Raw genomic sequence first — 22,899 nt, 5'->3', positions numbered from 1 at the left:
GTTGAGTTAAAAGATCCGAGTATTGGGGGGAGGGGGGGCGGGGGGGTGGTTAGCATGTGATGAGGATGAGAGCCCACGCTCCAGTGGAGGCTGCGAGGACAGCAGACGAGAATGCTGTCTTGTTCATCGAATTGCTTAACAGCAATGGCAGCAACCATCATATATCTTGCATCAAACGATAGCGCGGAAGGAAAGGAATCCCACGGTTATTTTGGCGTAACCTTTGGCCTCGATTTGCGCGGAATCCGCGGGCGGAAAGGGACAAAGACTAGCAAGAACACCCAGTTTGGAGGGACCGGACGTCTCTTCACCGCATTATTTCAATATCCACGACGTTTTCCACGCTATAATATATATGGCTAGAATTACCAGAAGTAGCTCTGCCAAATGCTACTTTTCCAGGCACAGAAACCTTGTTGCGCGGCCTGGAGAGCGCAAGACATTCTGATGCTGCTGGGCAGACTCGCCCGCCGCGCTCGACGCACACGTGTCAGCCCAGCGAAGGCCACAGAGATGGACAAAAGAACACCGTACGGTGGGGCAACAGCTGGCGACACCTCGGCATGAAAAAGCATTTGCAATACGCAGGCAAATTTTGGCAAGAGGCTTTGTTCGGCACCCAAAGATATCAATGTCGAAGGCCCGGGTGCGGTACCCGAGGATACTCTCTCGGCCCAAATCAACAGTCATGGCATACAAACAGATGGAGCAGCATGTTTTCAAGACGGGCCAAATTATTTCAAGTGTCAATCTATCTTCTTTGTGTTCGTATAAATATTTACAATCATCACATATTTAGGTAAATACTCGAAAGATCATATTGCGCCATCCAAGTTGACTGTTCGCCTATTTTCTACTCTATCCTCTTACCGACTTCTGCACAACGAGCTTTAAATTCCCGCCACAACTTAGAACTAAGAATTTTACAACAGAAAAAAAAGGGTCTCCTACAACTCAATATCTCACAAACGCTACCCAAGAGCCCACAATGACTGGGATGAGATAGGATCACATCAGACGAACTGGTGCACTATTTCCGGGACCAGACCCATCGGCATGGTTGCCGCAGCATGGACCTCAAGGTTTCCATTCAGTAGCAAGTGCTTCCCGGTACCTCGTAACCAACAACATCTCATCCACCGCAGTCACGATGCCTGTGGCTCTCTTGATGACAGAGCACTCAAAACCAATACGCCGGCCCAGTGGTCAGCTCATCACAAAGTCCCAGGTACTAAGCAGAACTTGAGATTGGGCATTGAGGACTTCTATCAAAACTCCCAAAATATGGTGGCGGGAGGTGTTTGGTCAACTCATTAGTGTGGTGAATATGGATTATCCCCGACACCAACAATAAACCTTTGTTCATACGTTCATAGTAAATGTTACTAATATAGGAATATACTTGACTGGAATCTCCAAGATAGTAATGCGCCGACTTCTCGTATTGCTGTAACATCCATTGATGCTGGTACCCTTCATATGCCATGATGTGAAGCTTGGAGTTGACGTTAAAGTCCAGGGCCCCACATTTCCGCCGGCCCCACCCAGATTCACCAAGCGCAAGAGCGCAGCGATAAGCTGATAAGAAAGTTGAGCTTAGCCAAAATAATTTCGCAGCCATTCAAGTTAGCACCACCATCATCAACTTTTTGACGACATCGCCATCAAAATGCTTCGCACAGTGTAAGCACCTCCAATTCGACTCGGGAAGCCGTCGCATAACAGGGCTAATTACTTTGAAATTCAGAAAGCCCAAAACCGCTCGCTCGAAGCGTGCCCTCGAGAAGCGGGCGCCGAAAGCCGTCGAGAACCCCAAGAAGGCCCTCTTTCTGAGGGGTACCTCCTGCAGTCAAATCGTATGTCGATGCCACCACGATGCAATTGAGATGAATGTATGCTAAGAAGGAGTTCTAAAACAGACACAAGATGCCCTAGGCGATCTCTATGCGCTCAGGCAAGTCCATGCCAAGCGCTTCCAGAAGAAGAATGCGATCCATCCTTTCGAAGACGCCAGCTCGCTCGCCTTCTTCTCTGAGAAAAACGACTGTAGTCTTTTGTTGTTTGGCAGCTCCAACAAGAAGCGCCCACACACCATCACCTTTGCGCGCACCTTTGACTACAAGATCCTCGACATGCTTGAGCTCTGCCTCGATGGCGAGTCGTTCCGCAGCATTTCGCAGTTCAAGACCCAGAAGGTGCCAGTGGGAACCAGGCCGTTGATGGTTTTTGCGGGGACGGCCTTGTATGTTTCACTTCTTGGCATCTAACTACTTTGCGTGAATGCTAACCTATTCTCTAGCGAATCTCCTGTACCGAATGGCTTCACCATGGCCAAGTCCATGCTCATTGACTTCTTCCGCGGCGAGACATCCGACAAGATTGACGTCGAGGGTCTCCGTTTCGTTGTCGTTGTCACTGCTGACGAGCCCACCACCGCCGAGAACTCCGACGACCCATCCTCCAAGGCTGTCCTCCGCCTCCGCGTCTACACCATCCAGACCAAGCGCTCCGGCCAAAAGCTTCCCCGCGTCGAGCTGGAGGAACATGGTCCCCGCATCGACTTCCGCATCGGTAGAATCCAAGAACCCGACGAGGCTATGCTCAAGGAGGCGCTGCGTAAGGCGAAGACCAACGAGGAGCGCACCAAGAAGAACATCTCCACCGACATCATGGGTGACAAGCTCGGCAGAATCCACATGGGCAAGCTGGATCTCAGCCAGCTCCAGACAAGAAAGATGAAGGGTCTCAAGCGCGAACGGGATGTCCTCGACGAGGCGGAGACGGTAGTGGAGGAGGCGCCCAAGCGCAAGAAGAAGGTCGATATCTAAGTTTGTTACGGTGATTCTTTTGAGCATCATATACCTTTTGCGGGCGTTTACATTTTTGGGCTGTGTTGTTATGTGGGACTGTTTTTTGGGGGGCAACTTCAAAATATTATAGCACAAGGAACGGGGGCTAAATGGCGTAATGATTATATGTTTTTTTGTGTGGTTCCTTCATAGACGACAGCCATCTTCGAAGAAAGTTGCTGTCTACCTTTTGTTCTACATGCGGAAAATTACATTGCAAATCCATGTTCTGTGTTTCCAAATACCTGTTGCCTGTTTGTTTGACCAGGCAGTGGCCCGTTGTTGGGCTTCATCCTCCTCCTCCTCTTTCTGCAACATAGTACATACTCCAGGAAGTATTCCATACTTCCAAAACTTTCCCGCCAAACATCAACTTTGGGGGATGAGCCCAACTTTAGTGTGGCTATGTCGATCCCTTTCTTCTGTCTCCGTATCGGACTTTTTCCACTCGACGGCAAAAATCCTGACCAGCTGAAACTTATACGACTGATATCCCAATATCCTTCCTCCCAGTAGCTCCCAGGTTCAACCCAATCAGGTCGATATCCTTCCCTCCAGTAAGCCCAAACCACCATCACGGCAAATATTCTTTTTCCCCCACTACCCCCCTCCCCCTAAAACCATGATTGTCACCTCCCCCCCTGCCCTCTAGCCCCAGCCATCATAGCAGCATACTCCGGCACAGTCGGAATGCTATTCACCGCACTGCTCATCTGACTCAACAGCTCAATATGCCCAAAGTAATCCCCCTGCTCCCTCCCCTGCTCCTCCAGCGCCCTCTCCTCGGCAAACCAATCACTCCCCCAAACCTCTGGCGGTATCGGCATCCCCCCCTGTTGCCCATTCCCATCCCTCTCCGGCTCGAAAAGCGCGATCCTCATCGCCCACTCCAAATGAGGCCACCACTTCCTATACGCGTCCGGCCCGAAAAAATCACTGTTAAACAACGACACAACCCCCAGGACTTCCCGTCTCGCCATCCCCTGCAACCACCAAACCCCATCAAGCGACTTCAACAAGGCAAAAAAACACGCCAAAATCGCCAGTGCCCGAGGCCGCCGTTCCTCAAGTAGCTCAATGAATCTTTTGGACACCGTAGCCGGGAACGCCAACGGCGCGCCCTTGTGCGGGATCTTGTGCGCCCAGTTCAGCACCGCCACCGCATGCTGGTAGGCTTGTCTCGTGGCAGAAATATGGTCCGGGCTGTTTGCTGGTGGCAACGGTCTCGACGTCAACGGCACCCGAGCGTCAAAGCTAGAGGGGGGGTTACTCAGCTCCTCTTCTAGCCCTTCCAACAAATGGCCAAAAAACGTCTCTGGGCCGGTGCGGAAGTCGAGTTGGAGGGCGGCTTGGGAGTTGATTACCTGGGTTACCACCGGTGACACTCGTAAATACTGCCAGGAGGCGGCCGTGATGGCTTTGACGCCTTGGAAGGAGTGGAACCAGGTGAAGGGGATGGCGTAGCAGCCAGGTTGCTGGTGGCGTTTTGATGGGTCGGAGGAGAGGGAGGAGGTGGAGGATGAGTTTATGCTTAGGCCTTCGTCTTTCATGAAGACGCGGGTGGCGGTGGACTGGAAGGCTATGAGGGCTGCGGTTAGAAACAGGGCTTCGGCGTTGGTGTGGTTGATTCCTTGGTTGAGGGTGGCCGAGTATTCTTCCAGCGAGGCGGCCATGTAGGCATGGGAGGCGCGGACGATTTCTTTGTCGTTGGGGTTGATGCTTCGGAGGTGGAGGGCGGCGACGGCGAGGATGGAGTCTGCTAGGTGTTGGGAGCCGGAGAAGGCGAGGTTGGGGACGGTGATTTTCCAAATGTCTTCTGTTACGGGTGCGGTGAAGGTGAATGTTTTGCAGGTCATGACTGTGTAGTGGTGCATGAGTTTGAGTTCGAGGAGTCGATGTCCCGGGGCGGTGGTGGTGGACATGGGAGGTGGGGGTAGGGGTCGGGCGAGCGGAGCGGAGGCGAGGGAGAGGTGGCCGGCGGAGGGGACGATGGGGGAGCCGAAGTTGACGGTCGTCGCGGGGGTGGAGGGGGTTTGAGCTGCTGCTGCGGCGGCGGCTTGGAGGTCGGCGAGGACTTCGGGGTGCTCAAAGTCGCAAGCGACGCCGTGCTTTACGCAGTTGCCGCATCGTGGGTGGACTTCATCGCACTGGTCGCATTGAGTGTTAGCAATAACTGACGAATAGAAAATCCAAAGGCGCATACACACCTTGATCTTCCTCGCCTTGCAACGACGGCAGCCAGCCCGCGACTTCTTGTGCGACCTGCGCGGGGGCATGATGAAGTAAACTGAAGGTCGGATCTGGGGATGTCTTGGGGCGTTGATGTCTCGGTTGCTGGCTACATACGGCCCTGATGTTGCGGCTCGCGCAGCTCCCCGTTTTCCATGCTAATCGTGCCAGAAAACCGAGGTGTGATTGCTACGACTCGAGAAGATTTCGACAATGGATCGATTATGTGGCAAATAATCGGGAGTGATGGTGTTGAGCAGTCCCGTTCAAGGGATGTGTTGTTCAGAATAATACCAGCTCGAGCCCGGGGCCCGGGGCGTCCAATGAAGCCGAGTACCGCTAGAGCTGACAGGATCCGACGGTGCTGTTAGTGCCTGGGCGTGCCGTGGAAACAGTGTCTAAATCCAGCATGGACAGTGCTTAGGTAATCGGTCTTTGTTCTCAACCGACCCAAGTCCATGTTATTGGGATCAAAGACGGGAAGGGACGATTGGAATCCAGCCCAATGTCAAAGAAGCCTGTCTTCTCCCCGGGTTCGATCTCTTTGACCTGTGTGCCAATCTCACTTTTTTTCGTTTCCGTACAGTGCCCGATTGAAAGAAACCCTTACCTGGGTCGCAGTCTTGGCATTCGCCCTTGAGCCCCTGGAATGGGACATCGCCGGTGTCAATGAAGCAATGGTGAGAGGATCAATGGGGAATAAATCTTGAAGGATTAACTCACTCATTAAAAGTTCTGCTGTATAATATTATTGTGAATGCTACTGTGTGATGAAGCACTGATCAATATCTAATTATCATCATGCCCGGCCTCAACCTACCCCGACATGGGTTTGTCCTAAACTGATTCCTTGTTATCAAGTTGAGAGCTTGGAGCTTGGAGCTTGGTAGGAATCAGTTTCTGGATGCGGAATCTCATCCTCTAAAGAAAACAAAGGGTTTGCAAAGCTGGGACGTTTGGCGAAGTAGGTCTCTGAGTCTGAATGCACTATTTACAATTCCGCGTCGCACTCGACGCTTGCCCATTTCACTCGAACAATTCAGAATCAACCCCTTGAGCCACAGACGTGTTTATGTAGTCTCATGAAATTCAAAGCTCAGATAAATGTTGAAGACAATAATGACACTGGGGTTGTTCAGTCCAATATGGCACCCAAAGTCATATTGGAGATGGTCGAAGAAAAAAACAACGCCTGTCTGTTGCAGTGTAACATGAGTATGTAGTTTCAATGGGGGGAAGGGTTGGGGGGGGGCGCAAACGGTCTAGACAATGGGTATAGGAAACAGAATACAAAACTATTCACAGGGTATGCATGAAGACAATGCTTCAGCTTAGTCGAGGCACAAAGAACCCATGGATAGACTGCTGAACCATCACCAAAACTATATATGTGCCACTACTCAAAACGTCTACTTCCAACAGAACCATATTATTATTTGCCTCAGTGTTTCATACTCACAAACTATCTCAGCATCATCCAAGCCAAGATCCAGACGCGCTCAATGTTTTCATCTCCAACTTGTAATCACAGATCATAAATATTGTTTGCAAAAAAGAGGGTGTCCAGGTGCAAGAATAGGTCATGCTTGGACTTCATACGCGCGTGGACGCGCTGGCCTCCTGATCCCTTCCGCGTGCTCACGGATTATAAACTTGATTTATGATAAGAAGAGTGTTCTAGCGCAAGAGCAAAGATCAGGTGTAAATCACCACTCACCTGTGTTCTCACGTGGTACACTACCTTTTTCTTTCGTTATACTAATGAATCATCCGTACTTAGTCACTCTCACTTCTATTTATCTACTGCCTCTTTCAGCCTGCCTTTCCCGTAGTCGGTCTGTGCTTGTTCTGGAGTCTACAGCACCCCTGATTGTCGAGATATCTCCTGGGACAAGATGCTCTCTTGCATCTCCAAGCCCCCTTTAGATCTTACATTATCCAATAGTCTCTGCACATCTCACGGCATAGAAAGATTGGTATTAGAAAAAACAAACCCACACAAATGTCCAGTGCCTGTGATGTTGTAGTCTGGCAGAGAGCTTCAAGCTAAGAGGGCAAACATCTATATGTACTATCGTATGGACATGTGTTCTGTGTCTCGGTGTAAACAAACAAGGCATGACCATCGTACCTCTATCAACCTCCATGTGCTAACTTTGTCGACAACACCACCATGTCGAGTGTTCCTTCCTTCGACGCGCGAGGGAGCAAGATTCCGTCGTCTTCCAACGCGGAGACGACCTCATTCCCAGCCAGCAGTCCAGGCGGGCACGCGCACGCGTTTTCAATCAAAGAGCCTGCCGCGAGCACCTGCCAAGTTATCCCAAGAGTGTCATATGAAAAATCCGAACTTGTAGCTCCCCGCAAGTGAGTTTGCAAACCCAGACCACCGCCTTCCATAGTTGCTCCCAGCCCCAGGTATTTAACCACCTCCAGTATTCCCGAAGCCTCCCAACCTTCTCCCAAACCACCAACATCTGGCAGTCAACCAGCCCTCGAGTTTGCGCGCGAGACATCCTCGCGCCCACGCCTACCAGTGCTTCTGCCTTCCTGTCCTCAGGACACCACCATCACCGCGCCCACGCGCGAAACTACAACCCAGGCCACCCAAGCCACTCCTCGGGACACCCAGGACCCCTGGGTACCATGGACCACGAGGGCGAGCACGCGAGGTAAGCATCGACTTGACACCCTAGATATTCACACAAGCACGCACCCTGCTGCGCCAGCTCTGCTCACACTTCCCCTTTCCGCTCCTCTTCTTAATCCCACTCCCGGTCCGCAGGTACTTCATCGCTCAATCCCCCTCCCCATACGCTGGAACTTTACTGTCCAAATTCCCTGATCGTCGGACTTGAGAGTCGCACCGTTAGTCCAGTGTCGTTACGGTGTAGACTTCAGTTCACTGTCCCAATTCACTGTCCCCTGGAGGGAGCTTGGGCCACCCAGGATGAGCTCAGTTCACTTGAATCTTGGCGCACCTTACCCTAGCGGGCTAGCGGGCGCCTAGGCTTGGCGGAGCACATGACGACGCGTTTGGGAGCGCTCTCAACGCGTTTTCACAATGCCCTATCTACCCATCCTCACACAAGCACTCAGAGTGATTCGAACCATTCCAGGGATTCTCAGCACCACCCCCCTCCCTCCTCGCAATCCTCTCCTTGTGCTCAACATCGATGCGAGCCATTCGGGTTGGGACCCAAGGTTCCTGTACGATCCCATGACTCGGAACAATCTGAGTGCTCATCTGTCGTGGCTCTTGAAAGAGACGACGCGCTTGAGGCCATCGGGACCACCTTTACCCGCCGCCCAAGACCCTTTCGACAACACCCCTCCACCTCCTGCTGCCGATGTGACCCGCACTTCACGCACTTCACGACCTAACCATTCTTCATTTCCTAGTGTTCCGGCTGCCGGTGCCTTTCCGTCACAGACTGGCACTGCCCCCCAGGACCCTCTTCATGGCACTGCCTCTACTCAAGGATCACACCTCGCTGCCACCCCTTCCACCAATGAGGTAGACATCGATGACGCGAGCGGAATGGCAAAGCTGTCCGCCTACAACAGCCGCCGGCCAACATTGGCGCCAAAGCAGCAACAGCAACTCCCCACTCCGGTCTCTACTACTGGAAGTACACAGATCGGAGCTTTGCAACGCGCCTATTCCGCCAATGCTGCTGTCCGGCCCCAGGCAAGCTCTTCCTCGCCGCCGCCGCCCGTTAAGACAAGCGCCCGCGTGAAGGTCGAGTTTGACGACCTCTCCGACCCCATTGATCTCACCGAAGAAGATCGCAACGATGGGTCCAGCTCTGTGGTGGGCTTTGGCGACGACAAGAGGTTGTGGCGAGAGGACTATGCCGAGCGCCCTGAGCCTGTCTCCAGCCGCGGCCAAGCGAACCCCTATCAGCAGACCAAAGTTATCAAGACTTTGGACGAATTTGACGAAGAGTATCCAGACATCAATGAGATCGTCCCGCCCTCCTCAGCCGTCCGCTCAGCTCTCAAACGCAGCGCCACGGCGCCTTCAGTTGTGAAGACGCATATCTCTACGCCTTGCCCGCCCGGAACAAGCCGTGCGTTTAAGGAATCCACAGCCCAGGGCCGTGAAGCCGCTCATGGTAGTTCTGCTGTACCCACTCAAACCGTCCCAGCTGTCGCAGCATCCGCTCGCAAGCGAAAGTCGCCCGCGACTGCCGAATTCAACAGCGACGACTTTTTGGACGAGGAGGTGGACGCTTCATGTACCCCAGCCAACAACTCGTCAAACAAACGGGCGAAGCGTGCTGATGTTGTCTACGACTCGGAGGATGAATTCACCACGCCGGCCTCCCACGGATCGCCCGATGCTCAGTCGCCCCCAGGAGTTCAAGATATGGATGTGGACATGGAGTTTTCCATTCAGGAGACTCCCTCGAAAGCGCCGGCGCCGATGCCTATGGAACTCGATAATGTCGTCAGCAACGGGAGCAGAGCGACTGTCGGTAACACGCAGGGATCCCAAGCCTCGGTGCCTCACCCTGTCAGCTCGGGGCAAAACCTAACCTCGGAGGCTTCTCTCGGCTCTGAGATTGAGCGTAACAAGCATACCCTGGGCTTGTTTCTTTCTCGGCCCTCGGTTTTGGATGAGATGCTGCAACTTGTGGACTCCCAGCTCCAGGAGAACGCAGAAGCTTTTAGGAGATTTTTGACTCAGAGGGGGTCGAAAGAAGAGCGTAATCAAGAGCGTGAGCGCATCAAGAATGCGAAAAAGCCTTTGGACGATAAGAAGAAAGCACTGCTTTCTCTCCAGGAGTCACATGCCTCGTACAAAACGCTGAACAGTGAGCAGGAAGCCCTGGTAAACAAGATTGCAAAGGCGTATCGCGATGGCATTGACACAGAGGAGCATGAGGAACAGCTGCTGAAACTCGATGAAGAAATCGAGACCGCAGAGAAAACACTCATCGCCCACCTCATCAAGGCTGGCGTCGATGATCTTGATTTTCTTAAGAACCAAAACGACACCACTGCGCCTGCCGACTCTTCCCCGAGGGCACAAGCCCATGCAGCCGATGCCAGGACTTCTCCGAGTGCGGGACGCATCATTCCTGAATGCCCTTCTCTAATTACAGGTCCTAGTCAGCCCCCCGCCACATTGCAATACTCTGGTAGCCAATCTCAGCGAGGCCCATCCCAGTTTGCTGCACCGGCTCAGTTTGCTGCTCCTCAATTTCGACCGCCAGTTCCGCACTTCCCACCAAACCAACAACATACTCAGTTCTCGGGATCTCGGGTCCAGCCACCCTACCATCAAGCTGTGCCAAGCAGCTCGAATCACTTCGATGTTGATGAGGACGAACTTGCTGCTATGGAGGCAGCCTCGCAGTTTGCACCACCACGGGCGCACAACAGGACCCAAACACAGGCGGCCGAGATAGACGAGTATGGACAAGACGATGTCCCGGACGATTTGTTGCTTAGTGCATATGAGCAATTTTCAGGAGGCCCGTCAGCACCCTCAGCGACTGCCGCTGTGCGAACAGCTGCCCGCTCTACGTTGTCTGAGGCCACTAGCAATAGTGCTCCCGCACCACCCAGGCGAGCTCTTGCAAAGCTTGCACCACCTGTGGTACGGAAGACTGCCATTCCGCCTGAGCTCCTGCAGTTCCCCTGGTCTGCAGATGTCCTTCGAGCTCTGAAAGACCGCTTTCGGCTCGTCAACTTCCGCCATAACCAGCTCCCAGCCATCAATTGCACTCTTGCCGGAGAGGATGCCTTTGTCATGATGCCGACAGGAGGTGGAAAATCGTTGTGTTATCAACTTCCCGCGGTTGTTCAAAGTGGAAAAACAAAAGGTGTTACCATTGTGGTGTCACCTCTCCTCAGTTTGATGAGTGACCAAGTTGAGCACATGGAAAGGATCAATATCCTGGCTGTGGCGTTCAACGGAAACCTGGCGGCAGCTCACAAACGACATATACTGGGGAAACTCAACCACGAGACGCCGGAAAATTTCTACCAGCTGCTCTACGTTACCCCGGAGATGCTCGCCAACGAGAACACCCAGATCCGGCGCGCACTTAAGATGCTGCACCAGAGAGGCAAGTTTGCTCGTTTGGTCATTGATGAAGCCCATTGTGTCAGTCAGTGGGGTCACGATTTTCGTCCCGACTACAAAGCTTTGGGCGAGTTCCGAAAGCAGTTCCCAGGTGTCCCGGTGATGGCCTTAACCGCCTCGGCGACCGAGAGTGTTCGGAAAGATGTTCAGCATCAGCTTGGAATGACAGGCTGTAAACTCTTCACGCAGAGCTTCAACCGGCCCAATCTCTATTATGAGGTCTTTCCCAAACCCCCAACCTATGTCGACCCGCTCGGCAGTTTGATCGCCACCAGATACAAGAATCAAACCGGCATCATCTACACGACGTCCCGCGCTTCTTGTGAGGGCATTGCTGGGAAGCTTGTGGAGAAGTATGGCATCAAGGCAGCGCCGTACCATGCCGGATTGGACGACAGGCCGGAGATTCAGCGGAAGTGGCAGGATGATGAAATTCACGTCATTGTTGCCACGATAGCCTTTGGCATGGGAATTGACAAGCCAGATGTGCGTTTTGTCATCCACGTCTCTCTTCCAAAAACTATGGAAGGGTACTATCAGGAGACCGGGCGCGCTGGGCGTGATGGGAAGCCTGCCGACTGCATCCTTTACTTTTCCTACGGCGACGTGACCAGTCTGAGGCGCATGGTGCAAAAAGATGAGCTTGATAAGGACGGCAAGCACGTGCGGTCACAGGCTGAGAAGGACAAGCAGCTGGAGCTGCTGGATAGGATGACGTTTTATTGTCTGAACACGACTTCTTGTCGTCGGACGCAGCTGCTGGGGTATTTTGGGGAAGACTTCAATGCTGCCAACTGCAACAAGCAGTGTGACTTTTGCCTTCTCGGCGAGAGAGTCACTCTTAAGCAGGTGGACCGCACTGACTGGGCCAAGGCTATCATTGACTTGATTCCCGGCATGGGTGCCAAAGGCGGCTCTATCGGCAAACTCGCTTCCGCTATGGCCGGGCGAGATAAGAAGAACTACCAACACCTGCCAGGCTTTGGCATAGCACCCGGCATCAAAAACACAGCCATCTATCCTGTCATTATCGAAATGGAGAGGGTGAAGATAATCCATAGCACAGCGGAGACAAGCGCAAACGGCGGTCTTAATCTTTACTACCACGTAAGCAACAACACCCTTGAGTTTATCTTTGCCTTTTGTACTGACAACACCTGTGTCTTAGGTCTCCAAAGAGAATTTCAGACACTTCTGGTCCAGCGGGACAAGACTGACCATCTTGATGCCCGAGCAGGATCTTTTCTCCCGCAAGTGCCTGGTCAAATCCGAAGCAATGGTTCGAGCACCGCCCTCTACCAATGTGTCGTCGCCTGTTTCTGCACCAGCGAGAAAGCGGCTGGCGCCTCGGCGGGGTCGACAGTTCATTGATGATGAGGCCGAAGGAGACTTTGGAGACGAACTCGGTTCCGGTGATGAAGACGAAGATATCCAAGACCACAGGCCGCGACATGCCAATGGCTATGCCAAGGACAATTTCGTGGTATCCGACTACGAGGAGGAAGTGGACTTTGACGCCGCCGCCCCATCTCGTCATCATCGCACTGCTACACGACACCAGCAGACCCTGGATGAGCTTAGGCCATTTGATTTTTCTCGACTGGACCAAGTCCATCAAGTTATCACGGATCATTTCCTTTTTGAAGCGAAGCAGCTTGAGATTCAGATTAGGGCCGAGACAAACCATATTCGCCCCTTTTTCACGGATCAACAATATCGCGAAATGATCGCTCGTTGGACAACGACTCCGGCCAAGATGTACACCATCCGCGGCGTCACTCCTGACAAAGTAGACCAGTGGGGTTCTCGCTTTGTGCCCCTGATTCAACAGCTGCACCAACAGTACCAGGAGATGATGAGCAACCAGGATCCCAGCAGAAATCAGTATTCTGGCGCTGCCACAATCGCCCCCAATGCTCATATAAGGAAGAAGGGGAATCGAGACGTCATTGTGATCAGTGATGGAGAGGAGGAGTTTGGTGACTTTGACGACGAGGAAGATATGGCGAGCGGATCACGGTATGGCGCTGGCGCTCCCTATGTGAACCCCGAGGTGGCAACCTTTCATCGAGAGCTTAAAGCAATGCAGAGGGAAGCTGATGCTGAGAGGCTTGCCAAAGCCGCCTCCACCTCTCAGCATCAAGGTTCTGGCTATGGCAGCAGAAGCGGTGGCGGGTCCTACTACAAGAAGAAAGGTGGACGGGGCAGCAACGGATACAGCCGCAATTCAGGAGGTGTAAGCAAGCGTGGAGGTTCTTCAGCCAAATCGGCAGGTGGCAGCAGCAGAAGCAAGGGCTCGTCTTACCCTCGGGGTGGAGGTGGAGGTGGAATTTCGGCCATGCCTCGTTAACATCTGCCATAGTGGATTCATCCCCTAGAATGCGGGTTGCGTTCATAGCATTGACTCTTTTTATCTCAGTCGATGTTTCACGAAGCTTTTTTCTTTGTTTCGATGATGACTTACGTGCATCGGACGATACTGTATATAACGACATAAGGGGGGGTTCTTTTCAGGGGAAGGGGTCCACAAACATGAGCATTGTACTTCATTCACAGCATTGGGCGGCGCGGTGCATTAAAGAGAGGAGTTTCATTTTTTTTGGTCTTTGCGTGGTGCTGGGAGAGGGAAAGGGGGTCAAAGGCAGAGAGGGGGTCACAGGGTGGGCTATCACCACACCAGACAAGCAAGCATCGCCCCGTCTTCATGCCTCAGACTTTTCAGCGTCTTTCTCAAGGCATATCATCACATTACGATACCAATTCACACACAGGGTAGATCAATAGAGGAGGAGGATATTTGATAATTGCGAATTTGCTTTGCTCTAGGAGCTTTTGCATGGGGGTAGTTGAGGGGTGGAAAAAAGGAGTGGTTGATCAGGATGGGAGAGGTGTTGGATTAAGTATAAAAGGGACAACTGAAGATCAATCAGCGTTGTGCATACCTACATAAAGGAGGGGAGGTGTGACGGGATGGGAAGTAGTTAAGCTTTTAAATGGCGGAGAATCCCTTTTATTTTGAGATTTACTTGATGATGGTGGCTGTGAATATGCATCTCTGGAGGTGTTCTTTTAAAATTTAAACAACATGACTGATTAAGTTTGGAAGTATATATAGCCTTTAAAAGCAAGAGATACTTTTACGCCTACACTTCTCTAGGATCTGAAAAAGAATTATAAAGAAAAATAAGAACTTGTTACGTTTCTCCAGGATCTAGCCGGATCATAGAGACAAAGAGAGAACTTATGGCATAAAGTAATAAACCCTAAAACTTGGAGCTAAATTTTGCGGCCGGTAACGGTGTATAGCGGCTGGAGACGATTGGAATCATCTATAGCTAGCTATAGATAATCCTATACATGTATGAAAGAGTGTGTGTGGGTGTGTGTGTGTGAGAGAGAATTAATTCTAAGTGATAATGACTTATAATTAGAGAAAGTGTTTGTTATTTGTTCTCTTCTCACTAACAGTGACATTCTTAAAACAATAGTATTACAGTCTGCCCTCAATTTTAATCTTGAAACTTAACATACATAGTCAAAAACAAGCCCACAAACAAACATCAACATATCAAGGGTTGAAAAACCTCAGCCTTTGATTGACACATCTACATACATATATATATACTCTCTCTGTTCCCCTCATCCTAGTTAACACCCCTTTTCCTCTCCCACCTCTTCCTCCGCCCAGTCCCCCTCTCTTTCCAACCTTTCCCCCAAACAAAACCCATTACAAACGCCCCAAATCCCAATGTGTGTGAGTGAGAGCTTTGTGTTGGTATTTCAATGTTTCTTTTAATGCTGATAATGATGATGATGCTGATAAACGGGGGTATATAAATGAAGAAGTAGTGATAAGAAACCCAAGTAAAAAAAAAAAAGGTAACAAGGCGGACCACAACAAGCCCGAACGAAGTAAAAAAAAAAAAAAGGAGGTAATGTTTTGTATGCGTAAAAGTGTGAAAACCCCCCCAAACTCATCATGTCTCTCCTTTCCCAAACAAACATTTTGAAAGTATATACAGGCAGAATATAACGAAAAAGCCCAACATGAAGAAAACCCCCTACATCTGCCTGTGTTGACAAAAGTTGGACAAAAGGCCAAGGAATAGTCCATCGTGAAAGCTGTCAAGAAGCCAGGTATGATCCAGGATTATGTGGTTATTGAAACCAAAAAGGGCAGGTGTGGAGGCCCAACCCCAGCCGTAAAAGAAAAAACGTATGAAGAATAGACAAAAGTGTTTGTGAATCGAAAAGAAAAAAAAGAAAAGAAAATTAGAAAAAAAAATAAAAAAAAAAGGCGGACGAGGGGCCAAGCCGTCTATCAGGTCGTAACATCTTTCAGTCGTCATATCCTGCCAGCCTGTCCCCCTCCTATCCGTCCCAATTTTCCCCCCCTCTCCCCAGGAAGATTTTGTGATAAGCTGGTGTGTATGTTCTCCAGAGGCATCTGCAGTGCCGAACCCACCTGGTTGTGATTGCTGACCACGTCTCCCGCTGGGCAGGTAATAACGCTTGCCGATGCTTGTTTTTTTTTCGGTGGCACCTAGCCCTCCAGCTCGGCGGTAATCTCGCCGCGTACTGTTCGGCACCATTGGAGAATGGCATCCTCAAAGTCAAGCCAGAGTTGCGGGCTTGTGTTATACTGGAGGCCAAGAGCATCGGTCTTGAGCAGCACCTCCCATCGTAGCTCGGCCGCCTTGAGCCAGTAGCGCAAGTTGTCAGCGGCGCGATATGGCTTCTGGGTGTCGCCATGGAACGAGGCGATGGCACCAAACCTCCGGCGAGACTTGCGAACCGCACAGTTGTGCAAGTGAACCAGACGCTGGCCGTTGGACAGGGACGCAAGAAACGGTGTGGGGAGCGTTTGCTCACCCAAAGGCTTCGTCCGGTCAATGGGGACCCATGTGGGAATGGTTGGCATGTTCTCGATAGGGTCCTTGATGCCGTGCAGCATCGACTGTATGAAGGCTTCCTCGCGCTGAATTTCGCGGCCCTCCCACCCTTCATCGCGCAACCAAGTCCACCCCTCCCGCTCAGCAGCCTCGGCAGCCTCTATCTCAGCCTCAGCAGCCAGCATGCTGTGGAGCCCGGAAATCCATTCATTCATAGTGTGGAACTCGTCTTCACGCATGCCGCCAGAGAACCCCCGAGTTGCCATGCGCTTGAGCACCTCCATCACAGAGAGCAAGGCACTGCGAATCTCCTTTTCCGACTTGATGGCATCCAGGCGGTCAGGTCGGTCGTGGGATGTGTAATAGATCTTGGCCGCCCGGATAGCCAGCGTCATGACATCAAGGATGTGCATGCCCTGAATCTCAAACCACCCAATATTGCTCCTATTGCTCCGGGTGCTTCTGGTAGACCCCGAACGTGCGCGTGAGTCGGCTCCCTGGTCATCAGTCAAATGAATGGAAATCTTGGGCGAATCGTCTGGTGGGGCCTTGGCGTCTTTTGCTTCCTTCAGTGATCTTTTGGCAGTATCGAGAGCGTTTGTGAGCTCGGTTCTTAATTCAGCAACCGTCGGCGGCTTTGGGACTGCCTTTTCTCGGTGAATGTATGTGCTGGTCGTCGGAGGGGGCATGTTGAGATCCTCCTCGTCGTATTCGTCCTCGGAATAGAATTCCTCCGGGTGTTGCTCATCGGTGGGCGATTCGACGAGCGAACCGCCGGCCAAACTGACAAAGCTACTGTGCGCACCCAGATCCGGGCTGCTTCCCATGGATGCGTAGCTCGAGTCATGGTCACTGACCGGGGCCTTGAGACTAGAAAACGACACGGAATCGAGCGAAGAAAGATCCAGTGTTTGTGCCTTGCTGTCTCTTTTGCGTGCCAGCCGACCACCCTTCCCGTCCAGCAAACCGGTCCGTGCAAAGTAGTACTGAAGATGTGCGATGCTCCCGAGGCTCAGGACGCTCTCCCGAGCGCGGGCGCTGGCAGCGAAGTCAGTTCCCTGGGGACGCATGTAACCCCGGCGCCTGCTCGAGCTCCTGGACCCCGACGGTGTCACTGGCGTGTAGGGCATATCCATGCCGTTCATCGAGTCCCGATTATTGAGTGGAAGATTGCCCGTGTAGATATCAGAGACGCGAGAGGGACGGTAGCTCTCTGAGGACTGGCGTGAGAAGGCCGAGCTGTCGCTCCCAAGAGACTCGCGCACATTCGAGGCTTCTGTAGTTGCGGAGCCATGAGAGACGGTCGAGCCCACCGAAAGGCAGCGTGTCGGGTCAGAACGAGGGCCGAGGGCCGGGCCGGGAGCTTTGTCGAGCGGAGGAGAGGCACAGCGTCCGCTGGCGGGCTCACCAGAAGCAGCTGCCATCTTGATATCGAGTGAGGACGAGAGGTAAAAGGCCATAGGCCGGAGTGTGCCTATTTCGGTATACCAAGAGCGATCGTCGGCGATGACGTCGTTTCTTTCTGTCTGGTACGAAGGCTGCTGCAGCGTCTTGAACAGAGCAAAGTGTGTTGTTCCACGGCAGGGAGCCCGGTGGGCGAGTGGCTGTCGTTGGTGGTTGATTGAGGCAGAAAGTAAACAAGAGACGGCTCAACGCACAACGGGAGGCAAGTCTCAGACACTGAACGTCTGGGTTTTTCGGGAGGGTTTTCCGGTGAGGGGGGATGGATAGGCAAAAGGGAAAAAAGCGAGGTCCAGGCGATTCCGCTGTATGTGGTATTTCTGTGGGCAGGCAGGTTGGGCGAGGGTGGGCAGGCAGAAGAAATGAGATAACTTCATGCGGTAGAATTGCCTGTGACTGTCTCGCCTGCTCTCGCCCAGGGGGCCCGATGGCTTGATGCAGCGCCGGTGGGGATTGGGGACCGATGGCCCACCCCCTGGTCTGCGACACGGAAGGTGGGGAGATGAGGAGGACACGGTCCACTGCCAACGCGTCGGTTCACACAGCTCGAACCCCGCTGAAGCTTTTTTATTTTTTGTTTCCTGACACAAGAGCAACCGGCGAGAAGCCTGCGATCACTGACGAACCCCTTTGATCTTGACAGCGGAAGCCGCGGAATGTCTCGTAATGCTTTTCTGTCATTCTCGCCACGGAGCAACGCCCCGGCAACGCGAGGAGATGCTGAGAAGGCCACGTGCATACCTCGCTGGCTTCTTTTCATTACGACATCTGGGCGTCTGTCTCCATTTCATCTGATGTTGAGCAGTGGTCTTGACATCTGGATCTCTGGTGAGCATCTCTCTCTTTTGAATCTCTCAATATCTCTTCACGACTTTGACCTCGGCTGAAGCCAATGATTGGTGTTCTGTTTGACTACAATGCAGACTCGGGAGCATCCATGCAGGTTGCATTGCAGCATTTCTCTTTGCTCTCCGCAGCGGCCATCAGCGGCCCGTCTTGATGGTTACCTTATGTGAGGTAATTATTAGCAGAAGCGTCTGATCTTTGCAAACAAAAGACAGCTGCATGAGCTTGACCTAGCTGCTGTGTCTTCAGTGACAGGCCGCAGAAGTGAAGCCGATCGTCATCTCTTCATGATATATATTCCCTCTGTCTCGTCAGCCGACAGAAGAAGAGAGGCCCAACCTTGGCCCAAGCATGTGGTTCCCGCAACGCTAGAAAGGGGCCCCTGGCTTGCCGACCATACCGGAAATAGGTTTAATCTTCTAGAATCCCTGTGCCCCCATCAAGCGTTTCAGCACCCGTCGCCCGTCCGGGCTGGCGAACTGCCGTCATCGGGTAGTGCTTGTGCTCTGGAAGACACTGAATATTGCGACCTTGTAACTTCGCTTTTGTGATATTGTCAAGAGCGCTCTTGGGGACTACACAGTAAATATCTGGAGAGCAAGGTAACACTCATGGAAGGCGCCGGGCTCATTGGACGATCCCATCGAACGCGACTGCGGGTTCCCGAAGGGCACCCAACCCAAGATTAACACCCCCCAAGCTAGAGGAGGCGAGACAGGCCTCTGGGAATTGTTCTTTTTTAATAATAATAACTTGGCCCCCTCTGGCACTTCTGTCGGCCTTTTGGGCCTGCTCTGTTCTGCTCTATTTGCTCTACTCTGCTCTGCCCTTTCCAACCATTTCTCTTTGGAAGCAGCCTTCATAACATCACACCTACCTTGCCAATCAAAACGGGATGCTGTCGACCAGTCACTTGTCTCTTCATTCGCATCGGCCCACTGCCATTTGCTGCCACACACCACGATTGAAACCCGGCAGAATTCCCCTCTACGGCGTGTCATCCAACCACTAACGCAAGGCAAACTGCGTTCCATCGCAATTCAGACCACAGCCGACCCTTGGGGGGGGGGGGAGGAGGATTTTTTATGGGGAAAAGACGCAGAACGCAGCTCGCATACGCACCCTCTGACGCCGCCAAGCTAGAACGCTCTGTCGCTGTCGGCTGCCGTCCAAGTGCCCGCAAAAAAAAAAGAGAGGGAGCTCAGTCGAGCCAGTGTTCCGAATGACGGCTCTTGCTACTACTGCTGCCCCAGGCAGTAGCCATCACGAACTCACCGCTCCGATTATCACGGCGACGGACGTGTCCGAGTCACCCGATCTTTTGCCCCTTCGCGCGTACGAGACGACGGATCAACATCACGTCAGTAACGGTACCAGCACCACCACCAGCGATCGCCACAACGGCGACCCGCCAAACACTACCACTAACACTAACAACACTAACCCGCAACAACAACCAAAACAAGCCCAATCTCAGCAACAGCTATCGGCAGACGACCCTGCAACCTCTTCCCGGGCTACCACTCCCGGCCCTTCAGCATCAGTCCATCGCGCAAGAAAGCCGTCTCCAGGCCTAGCAGCGCGATTAAAAGCCCTCGGCTTTGGCTCCTCCCGCAAAACCGCCTCGCCCCCTCCTCCCATCCAGCAAGATATCGGCCGTCTTCCAGAGGAGCAACTTAGGAAACTAGACCAGGGACACCAGGTCAACTCCGCAGCTGCCGTCATTGAACGGAGGGGTAGACCCTGGAAGGGTCACATCATCCGAATCCCCTCGAGATCGAGCCTCAAGTCGGACAAGTCGTCGCACAGCAACAACAACAACAACAACAAACCGGCCCTCGAGTCGCCCGCTTTTCCGTCCCCGAGTATCGAACAAGAATTATCATCATACCCAAAACCAGAGCTGCTCCCAGAAATTACTACCACAGAACCGCTGGAAATGGACACGAATAAATATCGTCTGCCTGACCACACCAATGGCAATGGGGTGAAGGCGCAGTTGGACACAAGGGAGGAGCATATCGCGAGGGATACCCGACCGCCGCCACCACCGCAGACGCCAGAAATTCCACCTCCGCCGCCGGCAAAGGATACGCCTCCAACGACAACAACGTCGCGCTCGTTTAGTCCAGCCGCCCCGCCTTCTGGAGACGTTTTCAACCCAGATTCGATTGCATTGAACCCGCTGGGTCTGCAACGGCCCGGGTCGATTTACACGTTATCTCGAGCCTCGTTTGCCAACCAGTTGGCGCAACTAACATCGTTGCAACTCCCAGATGCCGAATCTCTGTCTAGCAAAGTCTCGGCCATTCCAACAGCCCAAGTAGCCACCAGAGCACTCATCGGCGCGGCGGAACAAATCCGAGGGTGGATTTCCAAAGCGTCCGAGGTAATTGGCGGTCTGGAAAGCGAAGATGACGTCGAGTGGGCCGCCGCTGGGGGTCGCGAGGGGGTGGAAGAGGTGGAAAACGCCATCATTCGGTTCGAGGAGTTGATTAAGGTCTATGTCGGCGCGATTGAGGAACTGCAGGCTAGGGAGGACATTGCGGCTGTGTCGGCGGATGATCTCAGGAGGGCGGTGGTGCAGATGGAGGCTATCCTGGAGGAGTGGGGGCTGATGCGCAAGACGCTGCACAATGTCAAGGCGCAGGTGGAGATTGCGATGGAGTGGGAGGAGTTGTGGAACATGGTGTTGGGGGATATCGAGAATGAGCTGAACGAGTTAAGCAGGTTGGTTTTTGAGATGGAGGAGAGGAGGCACAAGAGCGTGTTTGGGGCCGAGGAGGGAGGGGAGCTGGATACTATTGCTGAGGATACGACGCCGGGGGGGTTGAGGCTGCCGGTGGGACACCAGCAGCAGCAGCAGCAGCAGAGCAATCGGTTTAGTCTGCCTCCGTTCCCTCTGAGTCCTGGGTCGCCGAGTCCTGGGGCGATGGGGATTTCGCAGGAAGATTCGAGCTTGTTGGCGCTTTTTGCGAGGATGCAGCCGCTTAGGGCTTCGCTTGACTTCTTGCCCATGAGGCTTTCGGTTTTTGAGGCGAGGGCCGAGGATACGTTTCCTACTGCTTGTGAGGAGTTGGAGATGAGGAGGGCGGATTTGGATGCCAGCTATAAGAAGCTGGAGAAAGATGCCGAGTCGCTCCGTAAAGAGCTGGGCGAGGACAGGTGGGTTTTGGTGTTTCGCAATGCTGGTCGGCAGGCGCAAAAGATGTACGAGTCTGTTGAGAGAAGTACGACCTGGCTACGGGAGGCGATTGAGTCTGGGTTGCATTTGACGAGCCCGCCGGCGATGAGCAAGAAGATTGAGAACTACGAGGCCAGGAAGACGCATTACGGGGAGGCGATCGAGAGGCTTTTGACGATTATCGATAAGGGGGTCAAGGATAGGTTTACTATTAATGGGGAGATTTCACGGTTGCATACCGAGATGAGGGCGAAGTGGGAGGGGTTGAAGAGGCAGATTGCCGAGCTTGATCTTGTGCTGGAAGAGATCCAGCAGGAGAGGAAGAGTCAACAACTACGGGACTCGGTCTCGAGTATCCTGTCGAACGGCCGGTCTACGATTCAAAGCGCCCACGAAACACCCGAGAGCTCGCCCCCGTCGTCAGTGATAATGTCCAGCCAGCCGGCCAGCTCCCAGACCAACATCCGGATCTCCAAATCCCGCTCCACCAGCGGGGGGAGCTCACTGCCGCAACCAAGCAGCAGGAGGATGTCCTCCCTCCCTACGCCTTCCCACTCCTCTATCACCCGAAAGCCAGTCGCGGCACGAATGTCGACTCTGTCGGTCCCCTCTAGGGAAGGGTCGGCCACCCCAACAGGAAACCGCACCTCCCGGCCACCTTCTTCGCTGTCCAACCGTCCGAAATGGAACACATCAACTAACACGTCGGATGTCGACACGGGCCACAACTTCAAACCCTTGACGTTGACAACCCCAAGTCCGTACGCTAAGAAAACTCCGACTCCGGTCCGGTCAACCTCTGCCCTCACCCCTTCTTCGTCCAGCTCAAAGCTACCTACGTTGCGAAGCCCGCTTGGCAGAGCCTCGAGTGCGTCACCTCTGCCGGAGGATGATTTGATGACTACTCCCAAATCGCACTCTAGGCTCTCGTTTCGGGAGCGGTTGGCTTCTACCCCGGGGCCGTATGCGCAGAGGCCGAGGCTGGCGAGCTCGGCGACCATGGCTGGGTTGAATAGGGATCGGAGGGCGAGCATGATGCCTTCTTCGAGGCCGCTGGAGCAGAGTCCTGACGCGGCCACGAGGCCGGCGAGTTCGATGGCTGGGATGATGGGGGGTAGTAATGGGAGGAGGTCGAGTTTGTTGCCACTGCCGAGGGAGAGTGGTGGTGACTTTAGGAGGTCGACGAGTGGGTTGGTGACTGGGAGAGCGTCTCCGCAGGCGGTGGAGGGGGCTAGGGTTGCAATGGGGTTGGGGAGTAGGAACAAGAGTGCTATGGGGAATAGGACCGGGGATTCACAGGAGAGGAAGGATACGAGGCCTAGGTGGAGGGGGTAGAGACGT

At 53.1% G+C, this 22,899-nt stretch overlaps 5 protein-coding genes across 5 annotated transcripts; 3 read left to right on the top strand and 2 right to left on the bottom strand.

Moving 5' to 3' along the window:
• The first annotated feature begins 1,506 nt into the window (after positions 1-1,506).
• RPF2 (rRNA-binding ribosome biosynthesis protein rpf2) lies at positions 1,507-5,047 on the top strand. Its single transcript, XM_062942343.1, has 5 exons — positions 1,507-1,683; positions 1,748-1,856; positions 1,920-2,242; positions 2,300-3,406; positions 3,575-5,047. Exons 1-4 carry the CDS (start codon positions 1,670-1,672, stop codon positions 2,826-2,828), a joined length of 975 nt encoding a protein of 324 aa, XP_062805282.1. The 5' UTR covers positions 1,507-1,669; the 3' UTR covers positions 2,829-3,406; positions 3,575-5,047.
• Positions 2,990-5,519, bottom strand: QC764_110760 (uncharacterized protein). The gene is made up of 2 exons (XM_062942342.1): positions 5,057-5,519; positions 2,990-4,996 (listed from the first exon to the last, which is right to left on the bottom strand). Exons 1-2 carry the CDS (start codon positions 5,123-5,125, stop codon positions 3,479-3,481), a joined length of 1,587 nt encoding a protein of 528 aa, XP_062805281.1. The 5' UTR covers positions 5,126-5,519; the 3' UTR covers positions 2,990-3,478.
• Positions 5,520-8,142: 2,623 nt separating this feature from the next.
• Positions 8,143-13,525, top strand: SGS1 (ATP-dependent DNA helicase sgs1; the record flags this gene model as incomplete). Its single annotated transcript, XM_062942341.1, has 2 exons — positions 8,143-12,282; positions 12,344-13,525. The coding sequence occupies 2 exons, from the start codon at positions 8,143-8,145 to the stop codon at positions 13,523-13,525; spliced, it is 5,322 nt and encodes a 1,773-aa protein (XP_062805280.1).
• A 2,021-nt stretch (positions 13,526-15,546) lies between these two features.
• Positions 15,547-17,527, bottom strand: QC764_110740 (uncharacterized protein; the record flags this gene model as incomplete). Its single annotated transcript, XM_062942340.1, has 2 exons — positions 15,547-15,871; positions 15,951-17,527. The coding sequence occupies 2 exons, from the start codon at positions 17,525-17,527 to the stop codon at positions 15,547-15,549; spliced, it is 1,902 nt and encodes a 633-aa protein (XP_062805279.1).
• Positions 17,528-19,596: 2,069 nt separating this feature from the next.
• QC764_110730 (uncharacterized protein) lies at positions 19,597-22,893 on the top strand (the record flags this gene model as incomplete). Its single annotated transcript, XM_062942339.1, has 1 exon — positions 19,597-22,893. The coding sequence occupies one exon, from the start codon at positions 19,597-19,599 to the stop codon at positions 22,891-22,893; it is 3,297 nt and encodes a 1,098-aa protein (XP_062805278.1).
• Positions 22,894-22,899: the final 6 nt, after the last annotated feature.

The sequence above is a fragment of the Podospora pseudoanserina genome, chromosome 1 (assembly GCF_035222485.1).
Source record: "Podospora pseudoanserina strain CBS 124.78 chromosome 1, whole genome shotgun sequence".
NCBI classification, from domain to species: Eukaryota; Fungi; Ascomycota; class Sordariomycetes; order Sordariales; family Podosporaceae; genus Podospora; species Podospora pseudoanserina.
The sequence above is the reverse complement of the archived record's forward strand: the minus strand, read 5'-3'. Positions and strand labels throughout refer to the sequence as shown.

What these genes read in the sequence shown, in the direction of transcription:
- QC764_110760 (XM_062942342.1), bottom strand. Translation starts at nt 5,125, where the DNA reads ATGCCCCCGCGCAGGTCGCACAAGAAGTCGCGGGCTGGCTGCCGTCGT. An exon ending in GCAAGGCGAGGAAGATCAAG is followed by an intron (nt 4,997 to 5,056) that starts GTGTGTATGCGC and finishes CAATGCGACCAG; the next exon opens with TGCGATGAAGTCCACCCACG.
- RPF2 (XM_062942343.1), top strand. An exon ending in GTACCTCCTGCAGTCAAATC is followed by an intron (nt 1,857 to 1,919) that starts GTATGTCGATGC and finishes GTTCTAAAACAG; the next exon opens with ACACAAGATGCCCTAGGCGA. An exon ending in GTTTTTGCGGGGACGGCCTT is followed by an intron (nt 2,243 to 2,299) that starts GTATGTTTCACT and finishes CCTATTCTCTAG; the next exon opens with CGAATCTCCTGTACCGAATG.